Source organism: Nerophis ophidion, linkage group LG11, assembly GCF_033978795.1.
Source record: "Nerophis ophidion isolate RoL-2023_Sa linkage group LG11, RoL_Noph_v1.0, whole genome shotgun sequence".
Taxonomy (NCBI): domain Eukaryota; kingdom Metazoa; phylum Chordata; class Actinopteri; order Syngnathiformes; family Syngnathidae; genus Nerophis; species Nerophis ophidion.
The window spans coordinates 53,901,596-53,922,374 of record NC_084621.1 but is presented as its reverse complement, the minus strand read 5'-3'; the positions used below and the strand labels follow the sequence as shown (position 1 = coordinate 53,922,374).

Here is a 20,779-nt window from a genome sequence, read left to right as displayed (position 1 = left end):
CCACAGAGCTCCCTACTGGCCGCGGGTGTTCACTGCAGGTCTCGCCTCGCTCAGGAAACTCCTCCTCCGCCATTTTTGACTGTAAACATCCTGTCCATTTTAAAAGCGCAGCGGAGAGCGGGAGGAAGGCGACTGGCGCCATCTTTACTGCTTTAATGAGTACAACAGGGGGGGATTCGCTGGGAGAAATAACATAATTGGTGTGTTTTACTCACAAGTGGGGTACCGCCGGTGAGTACATTTGCAGTCGCTGCAGTTTGCGCCTTGTTTGCTGTATTTTTGATAAGAAGTTAGCATGTGTGGTCGTAGTGTTTGTGCAGGCCTTCGTAGTACATGAAGTGCTTAGCCGCCAGCTAACCACTTGCTTGGGGTACGAGAGGGAAAAGTGTGAACATGCTTGGATAGCAAACGTAAACGTGAGTTTGGCTCGTCATTTAGCGACGTAAATTGAGTCTTTGATAAGAGAGAATGCTGTTCGAACAAGACAAAATCATGATAAAACGATTGTGGCTAATGCTAATGCTACTGGCGGCTAACTTAGTTCATCCCAGTTGATGGCGCTCACTTTACTGGCGCCGTTCTGTATGTGTGCATCTATCTTACTTTTAATCGTTTTACTGGTACATAACCTCTCTCACTTTCAATGCGCTGTAATATGGGATGTAATAAGGCATGTGCACACTCTGTAATTCATTGCCACTAGTTGGAACAAAGTCTGTCAAAACAATGATGATACCGCGTCTACGTTTTGCTTACAATGCCACCGGAGTCCATCTAACATCAACATCGCAGATTAATTCGACTGTGTTTGTGTTTTAAATCGCTATGGGTTGAAATCATTTACAAAACGTCGGTGTTGTTAATAGTGTATATCCATAATACAGTAGTTCTCAACCCTTCTTCAGTGATGTACTCCTGTGAACATTTTTTTAACTCAAGTACCCCATTATCAGAGCAAAGCCTTTTTGGTTGAAAAAAGAGATAAAGCAGTAAAATACAACACTATGTCATCAGTTTCTGATGTATCAAATTGTATAACAGTGCAATATATTGCTCATTTGTAGTGGTCTTTCTGGAACTATTTGGAAAAAAAGATATAAAAATGACTAAAAACTTGTTGAAAAATAAACAAGTGATTCAATTATAAATAATGATTTCTACACATAAAAGTAATCATCAACCTAAAGTGCTCTCTTTGGGGGTTGTAATAGAGATCCATCTGGATTCATAAACTTATTTCTCAACATTTTTTCACAAAAAAAGAAATCTTTAACATCAATATTTATGTCCACAAAAAATCCAGCTGTTAATACTGAATACTGCATAGTTGCATTTCTTTTCACTGTTTATGAACTTGCATTCATATTTTGTTGAAGTATTATTCAATAAATATATTTTTAAAGGATTTTTGAATTTTTGCTATTTTTAGAATATATATTTTTTTAAATCTCACGTACCCCTTGGCAAACCTTCAAGTACCCCCAGGGGTACGCGTATCCCCATTTGAGAACCACTGCCATGATAGATACGCTGATGTCATCATCGTGTTGAGCCAGGTAATGCTGCACTTTCAAAAAAAACGTTGGACTTGATTTCAAACTCAGTAGTTCAATTGTACCATCTGTATCAATTCAATTGTTGAACTGCTAAACTACATTTGGACCCTTTTGGATTTTCAACTGTTCTATTGTTTAATTTTTTTCCTGTTCGATTGTGGAAGTGTACACCATAGGTTCAAAAAAGTGGGGTTTGCAAAAATTGTAGTAATTACTAGTTTTGCTGGACGATATACTCCAGTGGTTCTCAAATGGGGTACGCGTACCCCTGGGGTTACTTGGAAGGTGTGCCAAGGGGTACGTGAGGTTTTTTTTAGATATTTTAAAAATAGCAACAATTCAAAAATCCTTTATAAATAAACTTATTGAATAATATTTCAACAAAATATGAATGTAAGTTCATAAACTGTGAAAATAAATGCAACAATGCAATATGCAGTGTTGAAAGCTAGATTTTTTTTTGTGGACATGTTCCATAAATATTGATGTCAAAGATTAATTTTTTTGTGAAGAAATGTTTAGAATTAAGTTCATGAATCCAGATAGATCTCTATTACAATCCCCAAAAAGGGCACTTCCTATGTGTAGAAATCTTTATTTATAATTGAGTAACTTGTTTATTTAAAAAACAATTTCTTAGTTATTTGTATATAATTTTTTCCAAATAGATCAACAAAGAGCACTACAAATGTGCAATATTTAGCTTTTTTGTGAAGAAATGTTTAGAGTTAAAAGTTCATGAATCCAGATGGATCTCTATTACAATCCCCAAAGAGAGCACTTTACGTTGATGATTACTTCAATGTGTGGAAATATTTCTTTATAATTGAATCACTTGTTTATTTTTCAACAAGTTTTTTGTTATTTTTATATCTTTTTTTCCCCAAATAGTTTAAGAAAGACCACTACAAATGAGAAATATTTTCCACTGTTGTACAATTTAATAAATCAGAAACTGATGACACAGTGCTGTATTTTACTTCATCTCTTTTTTTCAACCAAAAATGCTTTGCTCTGATTAAGGGGTACTTGAATTAAAAAAACTGTAAACGATTTTATTGTCAGTATTATTTTGTGACTAAATAGCAACATTTCTATTAAATCAATATCAACCACTAGGAATGCAGTTTTTTACCCTTTTTTTGTTGCCATCACAAATTGGCATACTGGCTGGTTTGTGTTAATGGGGTCATGTTTTTCATTTGGTTTGAAGCCGAAATATTCCCGCAACGGGACTTTTGGCGGGATTCACGGTGGAAGAGGGTTTAGTGCGTCTGCCTCACAATACAAAGGTCCTGAGTAGTCCGGGGTTCAATCCCGAGCTCAGGATCTTTCTGTGTGGAGTTTGCATGTCCTCCCCGTGAAAGCGTGGGTTCCCTCCGGGTACTCCGGCTTCCTCCCACCTCCAAAGACAAGCACCTGGGGATAGGTTGATTGGCAACACTAAATTTGCCCTAGTGTGTGAATGTGAGTGTGAATGTTGTCTGTCTATCTGTGTTGGCTCTGCGATGAGGTGGCGACTTGTCCAGGGTGTACCCCGCCTTCCGCCCGATTGTAGCTAAGATAGGCACCAGCGCCCCCCACAACCCCAAAGGGAATAAGCGGTAGGAAATGGATGGATGGGGCATTTGGCTTTGCAATCAACTTTTTCCTTCCTAATTATTGTGACTGGTGCTTCTGACCAGGGAGGCTTTGTCTGTGCATGTGTGTCTGTCCACTTTGATTAACATTGTGGCTGGGTGAGGATTCACTCCGTTCATTTAATTTTGCTATTATACAATATTAACAAGCTCAGAGCGATGCACAGAGTGAACCCTTTGTACCCCGGTTGGTAATTTATCCATGCCTGTGAAGACATTGAGTTAATTTTCATTTATCGTTCGATTAATTCATATATTTGCCCATGCCTAATTTTTTTTATCTGATTGGGTTGGACTTCAACATTCTGGTCATTTTTAAGTACCGTATTTTCCGCACTATAAGGCGTACCTTCAATGAATGGCATATTTTAATATTTTGTTCATATGAGGCGCACCGCATTATAAGGCGCATAGAATAGATGCTACAGTAGAGGCTGGGGTTACGTTATGTATCCATTAGATGGAGCTGCGCGAAAGGGAATGTCAACAAAACAGTCAGGTCAGTCAAACTTTAGTAATAGATTACAAACCAGCGTTCTGACAACTCCGTTCACTCCCAAAATGAATAAACAGCAGTTTTATTATTTTCCCCGATTCAATAAACACGTAAAAAACTGTCTGATATTGTTACGGTAAATCAAACGTTAGTCCAGTCACAATATAGTAACACTCGAAATAGTGCAAAGCAATAATATATCAATAAGTCAACGTTGCTCAAACAATAATGTCACACAACACACAAAATAAACATATAAAGCTCACTTTATGAAATTATTCCCCACGAATCCCTCAAATTCTTCTTCTTCAGTGTTCGAATCCCGTCTTGTCCAAGACGTCAGTGTCGCTGCTGTTAATGTTAAATTCTTTCGCTGCTGCTCTATTCCTGTGTTCTACTGTGTGACTGAATACCTTGAGTTTAAACTCGGCACGCCTCCCGCAGTCATATATCCCAGCATGCACCGCGCGCTTCTTCTTCTACGAGGGAAAATAAGGTAGACTGCTGATTACCGTAGTTGCGAGACCTCTTGTGGCATGTTTAATTCGAACACTGAAGAAGAATTTGAGGGATTTGTGGATGAGGAATAACTTAATAAAGTGAGCTTTACATGTTTATTTTGTGTTTTGTGTTGTGTGACATTAACGTTTGAGCAACGTTGTTATTGATATATTGTGATTGCTTTGCACTATTTCGCGACGTCGTCAATGGAGTCAGTGTTGCTGCTTTTGTCTAGCAGTTCAGTGACAATTCCTGCTTTCCTGAAATCAAGTCTCTCAAAAGGAGCCATTTTGGGGTCTTTACATTTAAACACTCAAATGGAAATGAAACGACACGGCCTGGCGCAGTCATATATCCCAGCATGCATCGCGCGCTTCTTCTACGAGGGAAAATGAAATTGGCGGCTGCTTGCCGTAGTTGTGAGACCTGTTGTGCCTCAATATTGGTCCATATATAAGGCGCCCCAGATTTTAAGGCGCACTGTCAGCTTTTGAGAAATTTTTAGGTTTTTAGGTGCACCTTATAGTGCGGAAAATAGGGTACACATCCCTGACAGCACAGGTAGTACTGACTTTTTTACTGTTTAAATTCCAGTACATTTGGCTCCCCAGGTGAACCTACGCCATTGTGAGAGTGTAAGGCTGTGGTTCCGGGGCAATGTTCTACGCCCACTTTGTCCTCAGCAAACGTGGGCCGCTAGCCAAAATCTGGCTGGCGGCCCACTGGGACAAGAAGCTGACCAAGGCTCATGTTTTCGAATGTAACTTGGAGAGCAGTGTGGAGAGCATCATCTCGCCCAAGGTACGAACATAAGTTCACTTCCTGATATCCCGCAGGCTGTTTTTTTTGTGTGTTTGTCAAGTATAAAACTTGTTTGTGTTTTGCTTGTAGGTAAAGATGGCACTGCGTACATCAGGTCATCTGCTTCTTGGGGTGGTGAGAATCTACCACAGAAAGGCCAAATACCTTCTGGCTGATTGTAATGAAGCCTTTATCAAAATCAAAATGGCTTTCAGACCAGGTAAAGTGGCATCTCCTGAGTTTTCCCTTGGTGTGATGATCTGGGTGCAGTTGTTTTAACACACTTTTGGTTGTATTTCTCTGCAGGTGTGGTAGATTTGCCAGAGGAAAACCGAGAGGCAGCCTACAATGCCATTACCTTACCTGAGGAGTTCCATGACTTTGACCAGCCGCTTCCAGACCTAGAGTAAGTCAGCATTAGGGGTGTAACGATATGAACATTTCATCGTGACCAAAATGATCACGCTTATCATTATTATCGCGGTGTTGTTGAATGTGCTTAAAAAGTACTTGAAAAACTTTTCATCAAGTTTTTTTATTTTATTTTTTTAAATAACTTGAATACATAGACACACTTTTAGAAAACCTACTATTTTGCCTGGTTTCTGTTCCTTATGCTTCACTGATAGTGCTTAAGTCTTAGTAGTTTTTCTGTATCAATGGCTAAACTTGTATTTTGAATATAGTTTTGTACTGTTGCACTTTAAGATTTATTTAAAAGAAAAGTGTGTAACAAATAAAATATATTCATTATTTCACTCCGAGAGGGACGACTGGTAGAAAATGTATGGATTTATTATTTTAGTAGCTGTTGTGGTGTCATACTCTGTTCAATGTGCACAATTGAATAGCTTAGTTACTCAGACAGTAATCAGAAACAATGTTTTTGGCCAAGTATTTTTAACACACAAGGATTTTGACTTGGTAGACTGTGCTCTCTTTGTACAATGTAAGAAACAAAGAAAAACGCAACAACTACGAGAGAGCAAATTACAGTGGCTTCCATCAAGTAGTGTGTTTTTATATAATTTTAGTTTGGGTAAGTAATTTCTTTATGTTAATGCCTTTCTCTTTCATGTTAGCATTTAAGTTAGCGAGCTGGCGCCAGTCAGTCCGTGAGTAGCGATGTATATTAAGATTTATCGCTACTTGGAGTGTAACAGTTTTGTAGATAACCTGGTATTTCAGTTCCAAATACTTCACAATAATACTTTGTGATACCTGGCGGTATCAAACAAAATTTAGGTTTGTAGTTTTTTTCTGGCGCTTTAGTGCAGAATTCTGTGCGCTGCGCAGGGTGCCTAGGTATATAAAGAAACATTGATTGATTTAAAGTTAAATACCTACCTTTTTGAAAATGAGCGTTATTTTAAAATATTGGTATATATATATATATATATATATATATATATATATATATATATATATATATATATATATATGTATATATATATGTATGTATGTATGTATGTGTATGTATATATATATATATGTATATGTGTGTATATATATATATATATGTATGTGTGTGTGTGTATCTATACATAGTCAAAGTGTGTTGCATTCAACAGCCCAGGAAATTGATTGTTAATATGCTACTACATCGACTGTTTTCTTTGGTGTCCTTTCCACAGTGATATTGATGTGGCCCAGCAATTTACCCTGAACCAGAGCAGAGTAGAGGAGATCACCATGAGAGAGGATGTTGGAAATCTCAGTCTCTTGCAAGACAATGACTTTGGTAAGACAGTACTTCTAGACTGATGCCCCAGTTTTTTTTATTATAAAGAAACTTGCTACATTTTAGATGACACATCAAGCAGCAGCACCAGGATTAATTTTAGACTAATGTTTCTGGTGCTGAGGCACCTTTCACAAATACTTGCCATTTTGCAGTGTTTTGCAAAAAAAATTACATAACCGGGAAAAATTGCAAACACATTTTTCAACACCTTTTAATACACAAAAATAAACTGGATTTTTTTGCTCACAATAGAACTGTACTTGACTTGGACAAGTCGCTCCGTTTCCCCCGCTGGCCTAAGTTCACATTGAGCATTTGTGCTTTGGCTTTTCATGTTTTACTTTTGTTGCTGTATATAATAATGACGGCAATGAAGTGGCAGATGGTTGCGGCAGCTCTCTGCCCGTTTTTCCTCTTTTGTGTTCTTTAATGTTTCCCTTTTGTTCTCTGGTGTTTTACCTTTTGGTTTAAACCTCTTTGAACCTGGGAGAGAACTTTTGTGACTTTTGCGCTACTTTTAATACTGTTTCGTGGATTATTTGACACACATAATTTACCATTGTGGAATAAATAAGATTATCTCATTCTATGAGTTGTGAAATTAAAGTGACACTGAAGTGATAGATTCTAACATGGTGTGCTACTTTAACCTATAGGTTTTGCTGAAGTTTTTTTTTTGTTCTGTCAAAAATAGGAAAACCTTTTTTCATGTTGTCTTCATATTAACAATAATCTGCCTTTTTCAGCTGACTTTGGCATGGACGATAGGGAGATGATGCGTGATGCCAGCACGTTCGAGGAGGATATAATGCACGGTGCCGCAGCTTCTAACCTTTTGCTAGAGGCTGAGCCCGGTCCAGCTAATCTGCCTGATAAATCCAACCACATGGAGTATGATGACTTTGGGGACGCCTCCATGGGCAACAGTGATGGAGGGATGCTTGGTGAGCTCTTCAGCATGTCAATTAATTGTGCACATTCAAAATCTTTCCTGGGAACTTACCTATGCTGCATTTATTGTTAAGTGATGATTTGAAATGAGCTTGTGATTCCTCAGTGGATAAACTACTCAGCTCTGAAGATGGAGGTGGTATCTTTGACGACCCTCCGGCCATCACTGATAGCGTCATGATGCCTCCTGATCACGGTGATGATGAGGACGACTTCGACAACCTCCAGTCGCGTAAGTAAAGCTGTAGTTTGTGTGGGGATTACTAAAGTGGGGGGAAATAAATTATTTTAAAAGATTGGGGATTATATTTGACTTTTATTATTTTATTTTTAAGGCTTTTTTTCTTATCTCAAAACACCTCTTAAATTGGGATCCTATTAAACATAACATACTTTTCATACTTGTTTTTGTGTATTTCGGATCTCTATCCTTCCCGAAAATTGAAAAACAAGGCATGGTGGAAATATTTTAGTTATGTCAAATTTCCATTTATGGGTTAGTTTATGGGCCAAACTATATTGGGATATGAGTTTTGATGTATATGGCTCAGCCCTACACTCGTGTTAGCGACTTTGCTAGCACACTTTTTTCTGTGTTTAATGGAGTGTTACAGTAGGCCTTATGATTGCATTGTGTTGATATGAATGAGGGCACATGTGTACCTTGTTTGAGTGTTTATGAAATTGTAATATTTAAGACACTTAACACTGCTCCAAAAAAAATTCTGTGCTACCAATTTTTTTCATTTAGTAGCACGTGTGCTACTAGTGTAAAAGCTAAGCATACAGCACTGCACTGTGTTCTTTGGAGTATGTGCCTTTTGTGCATAATCTTGTTTGCACTTTATGATTGCATTCAGCAATGGCATATTTGTTTTTAGATAGCCCTTTTATCTTTTGTAGATTTGATTTTACAACTGATTTTTTAAGTTTAATTATGAAGTGAACATTTACAATGTTTATTTTAAAAGAGAGAGAGTGCAATAAAAATATGGTCTACTGAACATAGTAAATGATCGTGATTAAGGATGTAACATTAATGGTATAATAAACCGCGGTAAAATTCCAGACAGTTCGTAATACTACTTACATTTTTAATAACCAAAAAAGTGTCATTTAATAATGCATTTTAAGCAACACTGCTTACTTTTTGGAAAACGTAAGCGCCGCAGAACTAGCGTCATGAGGCTCGAGGGAAAAATGGCACCAACTTCACGGACTTTAGTCAATAACTTTAGCTTTGGAAATGTTACCGCGGAGTAAACGGAGCTGATTGCTTTGTTTCACTTAATTTCACTCCCTTCTACTTCCGTGGAGTCTTGGCGTGCGATTAAGTGTGCCTTGCTGTTAGTAGATGACAACTGGTGTGGACAATATTGGAGACAGACTCATTTGTCTCACACTAAAAGTAAGGTGCCATCTTTCAAATTTCTTACATTTATTTATGTTATTTTGTTTATGCCATGTTACCTTGTTTATAATACTTGGGTCACTTTTATATGCAAATTAAAATTTCACTTCAGGTGAATAAATACATTTTTAATGTGTTGTGTTGTTGGTGTTTTTTAAATAAACTTTCAGTGTAAGTTGTTTATTGAAAATTTTGAGCACATTTAAAATTACTGCGGTGATAATTAGAAATAACCATGATCATTTTGGTCACAATAACTGTGATGAAAAATTGTCCGTTATTCCCTAATCGTACTAAATAATCAGGATTTCAATGTTGCTTAAAATAATCATGATTATTATATTGGCAATAGTCCTGCAGACCTGGGTGTAGCTTGCTATTCGCATATCCTCCCACTTGAAAGATCATTACTTTTATTTGACGCCATGTAGGTGAGGATAACTAATTTAGAGGTGGCTTTGCTGCACTCTGGAGGGAAATTAGCTGCTAGTGAGGGCGCTACTTTGCATTCAGGTTGCAGTGTTCGTTTACTTGTAGCTGTCAGATTTGTGGGTCACAGCTCGAATGTGTCAACATGCATTATCATAATATAACGATAGCAATTAAAGCTCTATTGTCGTCCAGACTTGTACCATTTATCGTCTCCAACCCAATGTCTGATTTAAAAAAAAAAAAAAAAATTGAAAGATATAATTGGACATGTGATTTTCCGTCTACAGTAGGAAATCCGTCTTTATTATCTCTGTAAAAATATTTTTAAAAATGTTTTCCTTTTTTTTTCCGACCTACAATAAAATATTGAAAATATTACAATATTGATCAGTGTCTTTGCCATACCTGTTAATAACTAAGGTTTTTCCGTAATAAATCCGGTATTTGATAATCTATTCCGGTTTACAGCTGCAGTGGTAAAAACTATGGTTTTTACCACTGCAGCTATGGTTTTTCATAAAAAATTATCAACTTAAAAATCAAAATTTACGTAGCGAAGCTATGTAGATTGACTACATTTCGCAGGAGCTTTTCTACTTTTTAAACAAATAACGATTTCTGTAGCTTGGCTATTTTTAGACCCATGTAGTGGTTAGTTAAGCTACATGGTAAAAAAGAAGAGAGAGGGAGGAGAGAAAGAAATAAATGGACACATGCAACTCCACAGGCAGGGAACAACAGATACAGGAAAAATCAATGATGATTGGTTTTACGTATAAGAATATCCATGATTTGTTGGTTGGTTTACAATGATGAGTCACGATTGGTTAAGTTTAGAGTAAAACAGTAGGGACAGGCCAATCAGAGGCAAGATAGGGCGGGTAATAAATGGGTTGTACTTGTATAGCGCTTTTCTACCTTCAAATGCTAAATTTCATTTTCATTGGTGTTATAGAACAAAGAGGGAGCTGACATATTTTTCATTATTTATACGGTTTATATTTTGACATTGAATAGTTGAATCATTTTGAAACATATGCAAAATGACAGCAATATATTTATTTCATGCTATAAATAACAAATTACTATTCAGATAAAGGAAGTTAGGTCACAGAATAAACATTGTTTGTACTCTTTATGATTTTTAAATTTTTAGCAGTTAGAAGTGGAGAGTGAGTCGAAGAGACAGAAATTGGCTATGAAACCCAAGGCAGAATCCATTAAAGCAGAAGCAAAAAGGAAAATGCAAGCTGCTCAGAAATTTGCCAGTAAGGCCCATGTCACAGCCATCAAAGCAAAAATGCCAAAGTAATGTGAAAATGAACCAAAGTAATGTGTAAATAACTAGATGAACTATCTGTGGCTGTGAAGTGAACACTAGTAAGGTTGTATATACTGTATAGAGTAGGTTTACCCACGTGGCTGTGAACACAAGTTGTAATTACTGTAGTGACTAAATAACACAGTGACTGAAATGGACATAGTGATTCATTTGGATGAATGGGTTAATTATTTATGTAAACTCTGTTGATAGTTTTTCCAAATTTTTTAAACACAAACAACTTTAAATTGTGCTTTTTTTTGTGCAAATTTTTGCATGTGTCATTGCTGAAAAACCGGGAGCTTCAAATCACATGCCTTTTTATGATGAAAATATTTACAATTTGTGTGTGTGCAGCGGGGCCTGACAGCCCAGACTCTGGCCCAGCTGAGCCACTGCCAGCAATGGCTGACCAGACAGAGCAAACCACGCTGGTCCACAATGAAGAGGAAGCGTTTGCACTGGAGCCAATCGATATCACTGGTAAAAAGAAATATGTTTTGTTTTTGGCCACTTCCAGGCTTTAAACATTTCCCTCTGAATTTAATGACAACGTGTTATGTAGATCTTAATGATGATCTTTCATTTTGTTCCCAGTGAAAGAGACTAAGGCAAAGCGAAAGAGAAAGCTGATTGTTGACAGCGTGAAGGAATTGGACAGCAAAACCATCAGGGCCCAGTTGTCCGACTACTCTGACATTGTCACGACCCTTGACCTTGCCCCTCCCACTAAGAAGTTGATGATGTGGAAGGAGACCGGAGGAGTAGAGAAGCTTTTCTCTCTTCCCGCACAACCTCTCTGGAACGCCCGGTTGCTCAAGGTTTGTGACACTGCCAATTGATATCTAAATGATACAGAGGGGCAGAGCAAGGGTAAGGGAGCAGCTGATGAGTGGCATATTTAATTTATGGAAGAGCAAATAAACTATCATCTGCCCAACACGATAAACCTTTCACGTATAATTTTTCAAGTAGGAAAATGACTGCTGTTGGGGGTTGTTGTTTTTTTTTATCCCATCTTTTATTAGTATTCTGTTCTGGTTTTGAGATAGAAACATGAGGACGTTATGTGTTTTTGTATTTGTATTCCTTTTCTTGCCTGCTTGTGCTTCTCGAGAATACTGAATGAGAAGCATGTTGGCGCATAATTTATCAAAGCTATTTTATCTTTTTGTCTTGCGCCTGTCTGTTATATAGTTTTTTTTTTTTTTTTTTTTTTTTTTAAATTATTCTAATTTGGTTTTCTTCTCTTCCCTCTGAATGTCACTATTGGAATGCTAGATGTTCACACGCTGCCTGACACCGCTGGTGCCAGATGAGCTGAGGAAGAGGAGGAAGGGAGGCGAGGCAGACAGTCTGGATGAGTTCCTCAAAGAGCTGGAGAATCCCGAGGTGCCGAGAGAGGAGGTCATGGGTCAGCACAGAGATGTCATTGGTAAGAGGAGGTTATTGACGTGTGCAGTCGGAATGAAAAGCTAATACTTTTGCTTATTGCTCATATAGATCAGACTATCATGGAGGAGCCCAGCATACTGGCGGCCTCTGCAATGGAGGGCAGCAGGACAACACTGGATGAGACAGTTATGCCTCCTCCCTCCACTCCACGCGGTGTCAAACGCAAGACCCCTGACAAGGAGGGTACTCTGCCTGTGAGTTGTTCAAAAACGTTCCCCCCCTCCCCCATCAGAAGAGTCCCCTTGTTGGTGTGAAAATATCTCATTCGTCATGTTTTGTTGTAGCAAAAAAATGATGAAGCATTGTTACAAAGACAACAAAACACTGATACAAGATGTTGTTCTTTCAATTGTAAGAGAGTTAGATTATTAGAAGTGTCGTCTAATTGGCCGTTTTGTTGCCAGATGGCTGCGTTGGAGCAGCAGCCGCAACAGGTGGCTGACCGCTCAGCCTTGTCTCAGAGGCTAGATATGCCTCAGGTAGACCTGCCCCCAGAGGAGACTACCATCAACCTCACCCAGCTTGTTCCTGAACTTGACCTGATTGGAGAGAAGAGCAAGGACAAGAAAGATGACAGCGACGAAGAGGAGGTAAGGGTGTTAATTTTTTTTTTTTTGGCCTAGTCTGTTTGTACCTTTCAATTTAAATGACCATAGTGTAGATTAAGCGTGAAGCACACCGTCAATTTCATTAGAATAGAATAGAAAGTACTTTATTGATCCCTGGGGGAAATTCAGCATTATTCATCAAATGAATCACATGGCAAGTTTCAAGCTAATACCAAGATGCTACTGTAGTTTTAGTTTGATTTTGAATAGACAAAGGTGACCCTTGCTTTATAAACAAACAATAGCTGTTTCCATTGCAGTTTTTTACAAAATACAACGTTCTTACGTATGGCAGCGGCCACGAATAAAGGGATTTTGGGGGAGAATTGTGAACAAGGAATTCAGACGAGTTGTGGATTCAAGGGCCCCATCAACATTGGTCAGGCATGTCGGTCTCCCCAAACTTGCTGGTCGGCCTCTATTGCCGCAAATGGCCCCGCGCCAAAACAACCCATCTGCCCTTGTCTTGCATCACTGCCCCGCCGGTTGAGTTTAGGTGCCCTGTAAATGCAAAAAGTGTTTCCATCATTTTTTGTGATACACTTCAATATTACAATGTCTAAAAAACTACCTCCCGAGAGCGTTTAAAATAAATATGGCTGTTTTCATTACCAGTTTGTAGTTGAGATACTCGTCATCAATAAGTGAGATTGGCCGAGTGACTGTTAAACAATATCAACACAATATTTAAACTAGTTTAGTATTCTTTCATAATAATTTTATTTCAATTGCTTGAGCAAAGCAAAGTTAATAACACAAAAAATTAAAAACTACTTACTCATTGAAATTATTTTTGCCCTCAGTCCTCCCGTGTCCAAGGAATTATCTGAATTTGTAAACATTAATACAAACAATAATAAATTATTTTAGAGAAAATAAATATATAGATCTAATCATGCAAGATGCAAATAAACCATCTTGTAGTATCAATCATATACTGATATTACTCTTGTTGTCGACACCACTAATTTATGGGTCAATCCACCCTCATACATGTTGTGTACTGACTGACAATGCTGACACAATAACTGTTGGTATGTTATCTTCTCTCTAGCTTTTATTAATTTATTTATTAATTAACTGTCAACAAGTGCAGCTGGGATAGGCTCCAGCACCCCCATGTCCCCGAGAGGGACACGCGGTAGAAAATGGATAGAACTGCTCACTTACTGCTGTAACGCAGTTACATCTATACTTCTTAAACTTTACTAAGCACTTACTACTTATATGGTTTCCTGCGAGCTTAGCAGCTATCTTAGCTATTAGTATACATGCTCCTGCTTGCACTCGGTGTGTAACATGTTTAGTTGTGATAATGATACTTAGTAACTTAACCACCATTCAGTTTATTTGCTGTAATGGAGGTGATTATTTTTTAACTTGGGGCAGAGGCTCCACACTATGTATGGACACACATGATTAGCTATGAGCTTGTCAGCCGGAGGACTACAAATAAAAACAATATTAGCCAGAGGGGATCTGCGTTTGTGATTGGCATTAAAAATCCTTGAAAGGCAATGGTGATCACTTTTTTTCCCCTCATCGGTCATCCAATGCTGACCGGTGGCCTATAAATATGCACAGACCTACCTAGGATGTTTGTTTTTTTACTTCAAAACTGGCTTAGAAATGTTACCTTTGTAAACAAAAGCTGCCTACCAAGCTACAGTTAGTGTCTTCTACCACATAACTTTTGTCTTACTGCTACCCGTCACAGCCTTAAATGGCATTACTGATTTTGATACTGAAAAAACACACCATATGAATGTAAACTCACCATAAAATATCTCAAGACAGTGATATTCTTATCAAGTGCAAAATTACCACGCATGTAACAAAAGCGGGCAAAATAATCTGTACATTTTATCTTGTCTTTGAAAGGATGAAGAAGGCCAAGGCGGAGACCAGGACCAAGAGGAGAAGAGATGGAACAAGAGAACCCAGCAAATGTTACACGGTCTCCAGGTACAAAAGCATGTCTTAATGAGATGTTTGTCTGTGTAGCTATACTGGATTTCATTGTGCAAATACAGTTGTTGTTAAAACAGATTCTGGTGGTAGACTGTTGCACATCACCCTGCAACTGTACTTTTCCACTGGTGGTCCGGGGGCCAAATATGGCCCAGGAATGATACATTGAGGCAAACATTTTTGCAAGAAATTCCTTAAAAAAGCCAGAGTGCTCCTGTTGTACAGAAGAACTTGGACCACATTGACAAATCTTTGCATTGACATTTTAACCTTGCTAGCAAACATAAAACACTGGGGTCCAAACTTGTGATTTACGTAACGGAGCAATTCCTCAAGGCGCACCTTGAAGTCCTCTCCTTTTTGGTCAGTAAAAATTGTTCGCCCTTAATGTGATTTATGTAACTAAGGTATTGCTGTAGCTTGTTTAATTCACATGGGGCGGTAGAGTGGCCGTGCCAGCAACTTGAGGGTTGCAGGTTCGATCCCCGCTTCCGCCATCTTAGTCACTGCCGTTGTGTCCTTGGGCAAGACACTTTACCCACCTGCTCCTATTGCCACTCACACTGGTTTAAATTTACCGTATTTTTCGGCTTATAAATCGCTGCGGAGTATACGTCGCGCCGGCCGAAAATGCATAATAAAGAAGGAAAAAAACATATATACGTCGCACTGGAGTATAAGTCGCGTTTTGGGGGGAAATTTATTTGATAAAACCCAACACCAAGAATAGACATTTGAAAGGCAATTTAAATAAATAAAGAATAGTGAACAACAGGCTGAATAAGTGTATATTATATGACTCATAAATAACAAACTGAGAAGGTGCCTGGTATGTTAACGTAACATATTATGGTAAGAGTCATTCAAATAACTATAACATATGGAACATGCTATACGTTTACCAAACAATCTGTCAATCCTAATCGATAAATCCGATGAAATCTTTTTCCTCGATGTCGCTTCTAAACAACTCTGCCAACTCCAAAGGTATGCGCCGCTTCCTCTTGTCGTTTTCTGCTGCATATTTCCCTTTCGGTGCCAATTTTGTTCAGCCCTTCTCAGTTTTTATAAGTTACCGCCAACGATGAAATGATCCATTTTAATAGCTACGGCAGTAGCATATAGCAGTTAGCATTCCATGACCCACAATGCACTTCTGCCATGCCCCGCCCCCGCCGAATTCTTATTGGTTAACGTGTGTGTGACGATTGCTGACATTTTCTGTGTCTCTTACGCAAATTAAATAAATAATATTTTACGGTAATGTGTTAATTTCACACATAAGTCGCTGCGGCGTATATGTTGCACCCCCGGCCAAACTATGAAAACAACTGCGATTTATAGTCCGAAAAATACGGTAATTTAGATATTGGTTTTTACTATGTAAAGCACTTTGAGTCACTAGAGAAAAAGCGCTATATAAATATAATTCACTTCAGATGCAGTCAGTAGTCATTTGTTCAACTTCTTTAGTTATACTCATAGTGTTCCTCAAGGATCTGTTTCAGGTCCTCTCTTTTTCATCATCTGGATTATTCAACTGGTAGCCAGTGAGTTTTGTTGTTAGAGACTCTCACTTTTGCACCAGATTCTTCAACACCAGAGTGTTGTCAGAGATGATCTTTGGCTATCCTCTTTACAGAATGTGCTTAAAAACAGACAAACCGTGTGCTCCTGTAACTCTGTGTCCCCAAAACAATGGAGTTGAACATCCCTGCCCTGCACTGGGCAAGTGAAGGATAGATGAGGAAAGACTAACATGTTGGTGTCCCTGCAGCGCGTCATGGCCAAGACCGGAGCAGACTCCGTCAGCCTCCTTGACTTGTGCCGGAACAACAACAGGAAGCAGGCAGCTGCCAAGTTCTACAGTTTCCTGGTCCTCAAGAAGCAACAAGCTATCGAGGTCACCCAGAAAGAGCCTTACAGCGACATCATCGCCACCGCTGGACCGCGATTCGACCTTATTTAGACATTGGAAGAAAACAAACACTGCTTTTTTCTTTTCTTTTACCCAAAATCCTCAACTGTTTGTATTTTTTTCCATCAGACTTTTTTTCCCCAGAGAGAGGTTTGGGTTAGTAGGGAAGGGTTTTTGAAACTTTTAGACCGTTTTTACTGTATATCAGGTGGAATCATGCAGTATTCATTTGCTTCAAATTAAAAGAGGGAGAATGTTTAACAGTTATATTTATATAGAAGCATTTCTCAGTCACCAATTTGTGTTGGGTTTTTTTTGTAAAATTTTCCATTTTTCAAACCTAAAACTTAAGGTAACCCTCTCTTCCTGGAAATATTACAGCTTTTAAACAAAAAAGTCCTGTATGTACGTGTACATGTTATGGAAAGGTACTGTTTTATTACTCTAAAGTGTGACCTCTCCACCTGACCCTAGTTGCACTTGTCTTTTTCCAGAAACACAACAAAAGTTAAATCAGTGGAAAATGTTGACTCTTCCTTGCTGTCAGATCTCATGATTCAGTTGTATAATTCAATAATTTCATGTTTTTTTATTTGTATTTTTGCATTTACGCTTGTTCACCTTTTTGCATCATGTAACTAGGTAATGTACTTGTTACAGATACGTACAGTGTCCCACCTTTTTAGTCTTTGGGTAATCTCTAGTGATACATCTGTAAAGGTTGGAAATAAAGTGTTTTAAGTACATGGTTGCCATACATTATTTATGGATCAGGTTTTCTGGAAACATTCTGTATGTTTTAGGCTTCACTATTGTCTTTTAAATACTACTCCCACATTTTTCAACTATTCATCATGAAAACATTTCTTTCGTCAGGCTTATCGGCCTATCAATTTTTGTAAGAAAAATGTGTGGTATTCCTGTTTTACCTTAAAGGCCTACTGAAACCCACTACTATATATTAACTATATACTCTATAGTTAATATATCAATGATGAAATATTAAACATTGCAACACATTCCAATATGGCCTTTTTAGTTTACCAAATTGCAATTTTAAATTTCCCGGGAGTTTCTTCTTGAAAACGTCGCGTAATGATGACATGTACGCTTGACGTCACGGACTGTTAGGAAATATTAGCGCTGCGCACACACACAGCTAAAAGTCGTCTGCTTTAACCGCATAATTATACAGTATTTCGGATATCTGTGTTGCTGAATCTTTTGTTCAATTAATAATGGAGAAGTCAAAGTAGAAAGATGGAGTTGGGAAGCTTTATCCACACAAACACGGTGATTCCTCCTGATATACACTTCCGAATATCAGGTACTGTTAAACTCGCTAAAACACTAGCAACACAATAGAAGGATAAGGGATTTCCCAGAATTATCCTAGTAAATGTGTCTAAAAACTGAATCCGTCCCAATGCAATTTTTTTTTAACTTTTTTTTTTTTTTTCTAGTCCGTCGCCATCAATATCTTCAAACACGAATCTTTCATCCTCGCTCCAATTAATGGGGAAATTGTCGTTTTCTCGGTCCGAATAGCTCTTTTTGTTGGAGGCTCCCATTAAAAACAATGTGAATATGTGAGGAGCCCTCAACATGTGACATCATCGTCTGCGACTTCCAGTAAAGGCAGGGCTTTTCTCTTAGCACCAAAAGTTGCAAACTTTATCGTTGATGTTCTCTACTAAATCCTTTCAGCAAAAATATGGCAATATCGCGAAATTATCAAGTATGACACATAGATTGGACCTGCTATCCCCGTTTAAATGAGAAAATCTCATTTCAGTAGGCCTTTAACAGTCTCTATTTAAATATGTTACTACTTTATTTCTCAACTACTTCTAAATTCAAAATGCTCCTTGCTAAATGTTATGTCAACTTTGTTTTTAGCTAATTTTGCAGCTGTACACCTGAGTCATATTACTTGACACGTTAACTGTTAGTACTGTATATTATATTAACATGCCAACCTTTTTTAACCCAAGTTGACAGCCTCACACCTCAGTCATAAAACTAACTGACATGCTAACAGTAGGCAATTTTAACGCTTCCAAAGTAAAAATACTCCTCGATGTTAGTCAACTTGTTAGCATGAAAACTTTTTTTGCTAGTTTTGCAGACATCATTTACCTTGGTACATGACACATGTTAACTGTTAGCATGTTAATTTAAGCATGCGATCATCAGCTTGCAAACTTTTTGCCAATTTTACAGCCTTCCACCTTCATACAGCTGAGTAATTTTAACGTCCCTAAAATCAAAATGCTCAGTTAATGTTAGTCATCTAATAAACATGCAAACTTTTTTAGCTAATTTTGCAGCCGTACCACTCGGTCATGTAACTTGGTACATGACTCATGTTAACTGTTAGCATGTTAATTCACGCATGCTAGCATCGGCATGCTAATGTTTTTGGGTTTTTTTGACAATTTTACAGCCTTGCACCTCTAAAGCAGGGGTCGCCAACCCAAAATGTTGAAAGAGCCATTTGGACCAAAAATACAAAAACAAATCGGTCTGGAGCCGCAAAAAAATAAAAGCCATATAACATACAGATAGTGTGTCATGAGATAAAAATTGAATTATGAGGACTTAAAGGAAACTAAATGAGCTAAAATATAGCTACAAATGAGGCATAATGATGCAATATGTACATATAGCTAGCCTAAATAGCATGTTAGCATCGATTAGCTTGCAGTCATGCAGTGACCAAATATGTCCGATTAGCACACCACATAAGTCAATAACATCAACAAAACTCACCTTTGTGCATTCATGCAGAACGTTAAAAGTTTGGTGGACAAAATGAGACAGAAAAAGAAGTGGCATAAAACACGTCTTAGAAAGTCGGAAAAAATTATACATGTAAACAAACCACGGTGAGTTCAAGGACCGCTAAAATTAGTAGGACAAAACGGCGCTCACCAAATACTCGATGTAGTGAAGCATGTTTGATATAAACAGTGTGCTTTATAACAATTCGGGATGTTTGTGTCATGTTTGTCCTCCTACAGAAACCATATTAAAACAAAAAAATATGTTTTTTGTTTCCTCTCATCTTTTTCCATTTTTCATATATTTTTGAAAAAGCTCCAGAGAGCCACTAGGGCGGCGCTAAAGAGCCGCTTGCGGCTCCAGAGCCGCGGGTTGCCGACCCCCGCTCTAGAGTCATACAGCTTACTACCTGGCACATGCTACCTTCATTTTTTAGGTAATTTTAAGGTCCCCAAAATCAAAATGCTTACTGTTAATGTTAGTCAACTAATAGCATGCAAACATTTTATGTTTACTGTTAGCATGTTCATTTAAGCATGCTAACTTTTTTTTGTGCCAATTTTACAGCCTTGCACCTCGAGTCAAACAGCTTAGTACCTGACACATGCAAACTGTTTTTAAGGTCATTTTAATGCTAAAGTCAAAATGCTCCTTGTTAATGTTAGTCAACTGATAACATGCACATTTTTTAAAGCTAATTTTGAAGCTCTACACAGAATCCTATATAACTTGCCACATGACACATTCTAAAAGTTAGATTATTTTACAGTTGTACGTTCCATAGTCATCCATCCATTTTCTACCGCTTATTCCCTTTTGGGGTCACGGGGGGCGCTGGCGCCTATCTCAGCTACAATCGGGCGGAAGGCAGGGTACACCCTGGACAAGTCGCCACCTCATCGCAGGGCCAACACAGATAGACAGACAACATTCACACTCACATTCACACACTAGGTTCCATAGTCATATAACTTTGTAATCGACCCATAAGTTTAAGCATAGAATGCTAAATGTTAGCATGCAAACTTTTGCCTTTCAGGTCGATTTGCACATTCCAGCATTCACATGCAATTGCTCACAAAATTGCATTTTAAAGTTTGTTATTAGGTTCCAGATTTTATTGAAAAGTGTCTGTTGTGTGGCTGCAAAATGCTCATGAAAATTGCAGCATATGAATACAAAAATATTGA

At 38.0% G+C, this 20,779-nt stretch overlaps 1 protein-coding gene across 2 annotated transcripts; it reads left to right on the top strand.

Moving 5' to 3' along the window:
* The first annotated feature begins 73 nt into the window (after positions 1–73).
* On the top strand, positions 74–17,549 carry LOC133562242 (double-strand-break repair protein rad21 homolog A-like). Of its 2 annotated transcripts, none has more exons than XM_061916246.1 (14): positions 74–231; positions 4,805–4,994; positions 5,085–5,214; positions 5,301–5,400; positions 6,629–6,735; positions 7,485–7,682; positions 7,796–7,921; positions 11,211–11,336; positions 11,451–11,674; positions 12,135–12,288; positions 12,357–12,502; positions 12,713–12,898; positions 14,798–14,881; positions 16,665–17,549. In XM_061916246.1, the coding sequence occupies exons 2-14, from the start codon at positions 4,851–4,853 to the stop codon at positions 16,854–16,856; spliced, it is 1,917 nt and encodes a 638-aa protein (XP_061772230.1). In that variant the 5' UTR covers positions 74–231; positions 4,805–4,850; the 3' UTR covers positions 16,857–17,549. The 2 variants fall into 2 exon arrangements, with proteins under 2 accessions (XP_061772230.1, XP_061772231.1); XM_061916247.1 differs by having other exon boundaries at positions 81–231; positions 4,788–4,994.
* The last annotated feature ends 3,230 nt before the right edge of the window (positions 17,550–20,779 follow it).

Excerpts from the sequence above, each read along its gene's own strand:
- LOC133562242 (XM_061916246.1), top strand. The coding sequence starts at position 4,851 with ATGTTCTACGCCCACTTTGTCCTCAGCAAACGTGGGCCGCTAGCCAAA. Across the intron at positions 5,215-5,300 it reads CAAAATGGCTTTCAGACCAG|GTGTGGTAGATTTGCCAGAG; the intron begins GTAAAGTGGCAT and ends ATTTCTCTGCAG. Across the intron at positions 12,899-14,797 it reads ATGACAGCGACGAAGAGGAG|GATGAAGAAGGCCAAGGCGG; the intron begins GTAAGGGTGTTA and ends TGTCTTTGAAAG.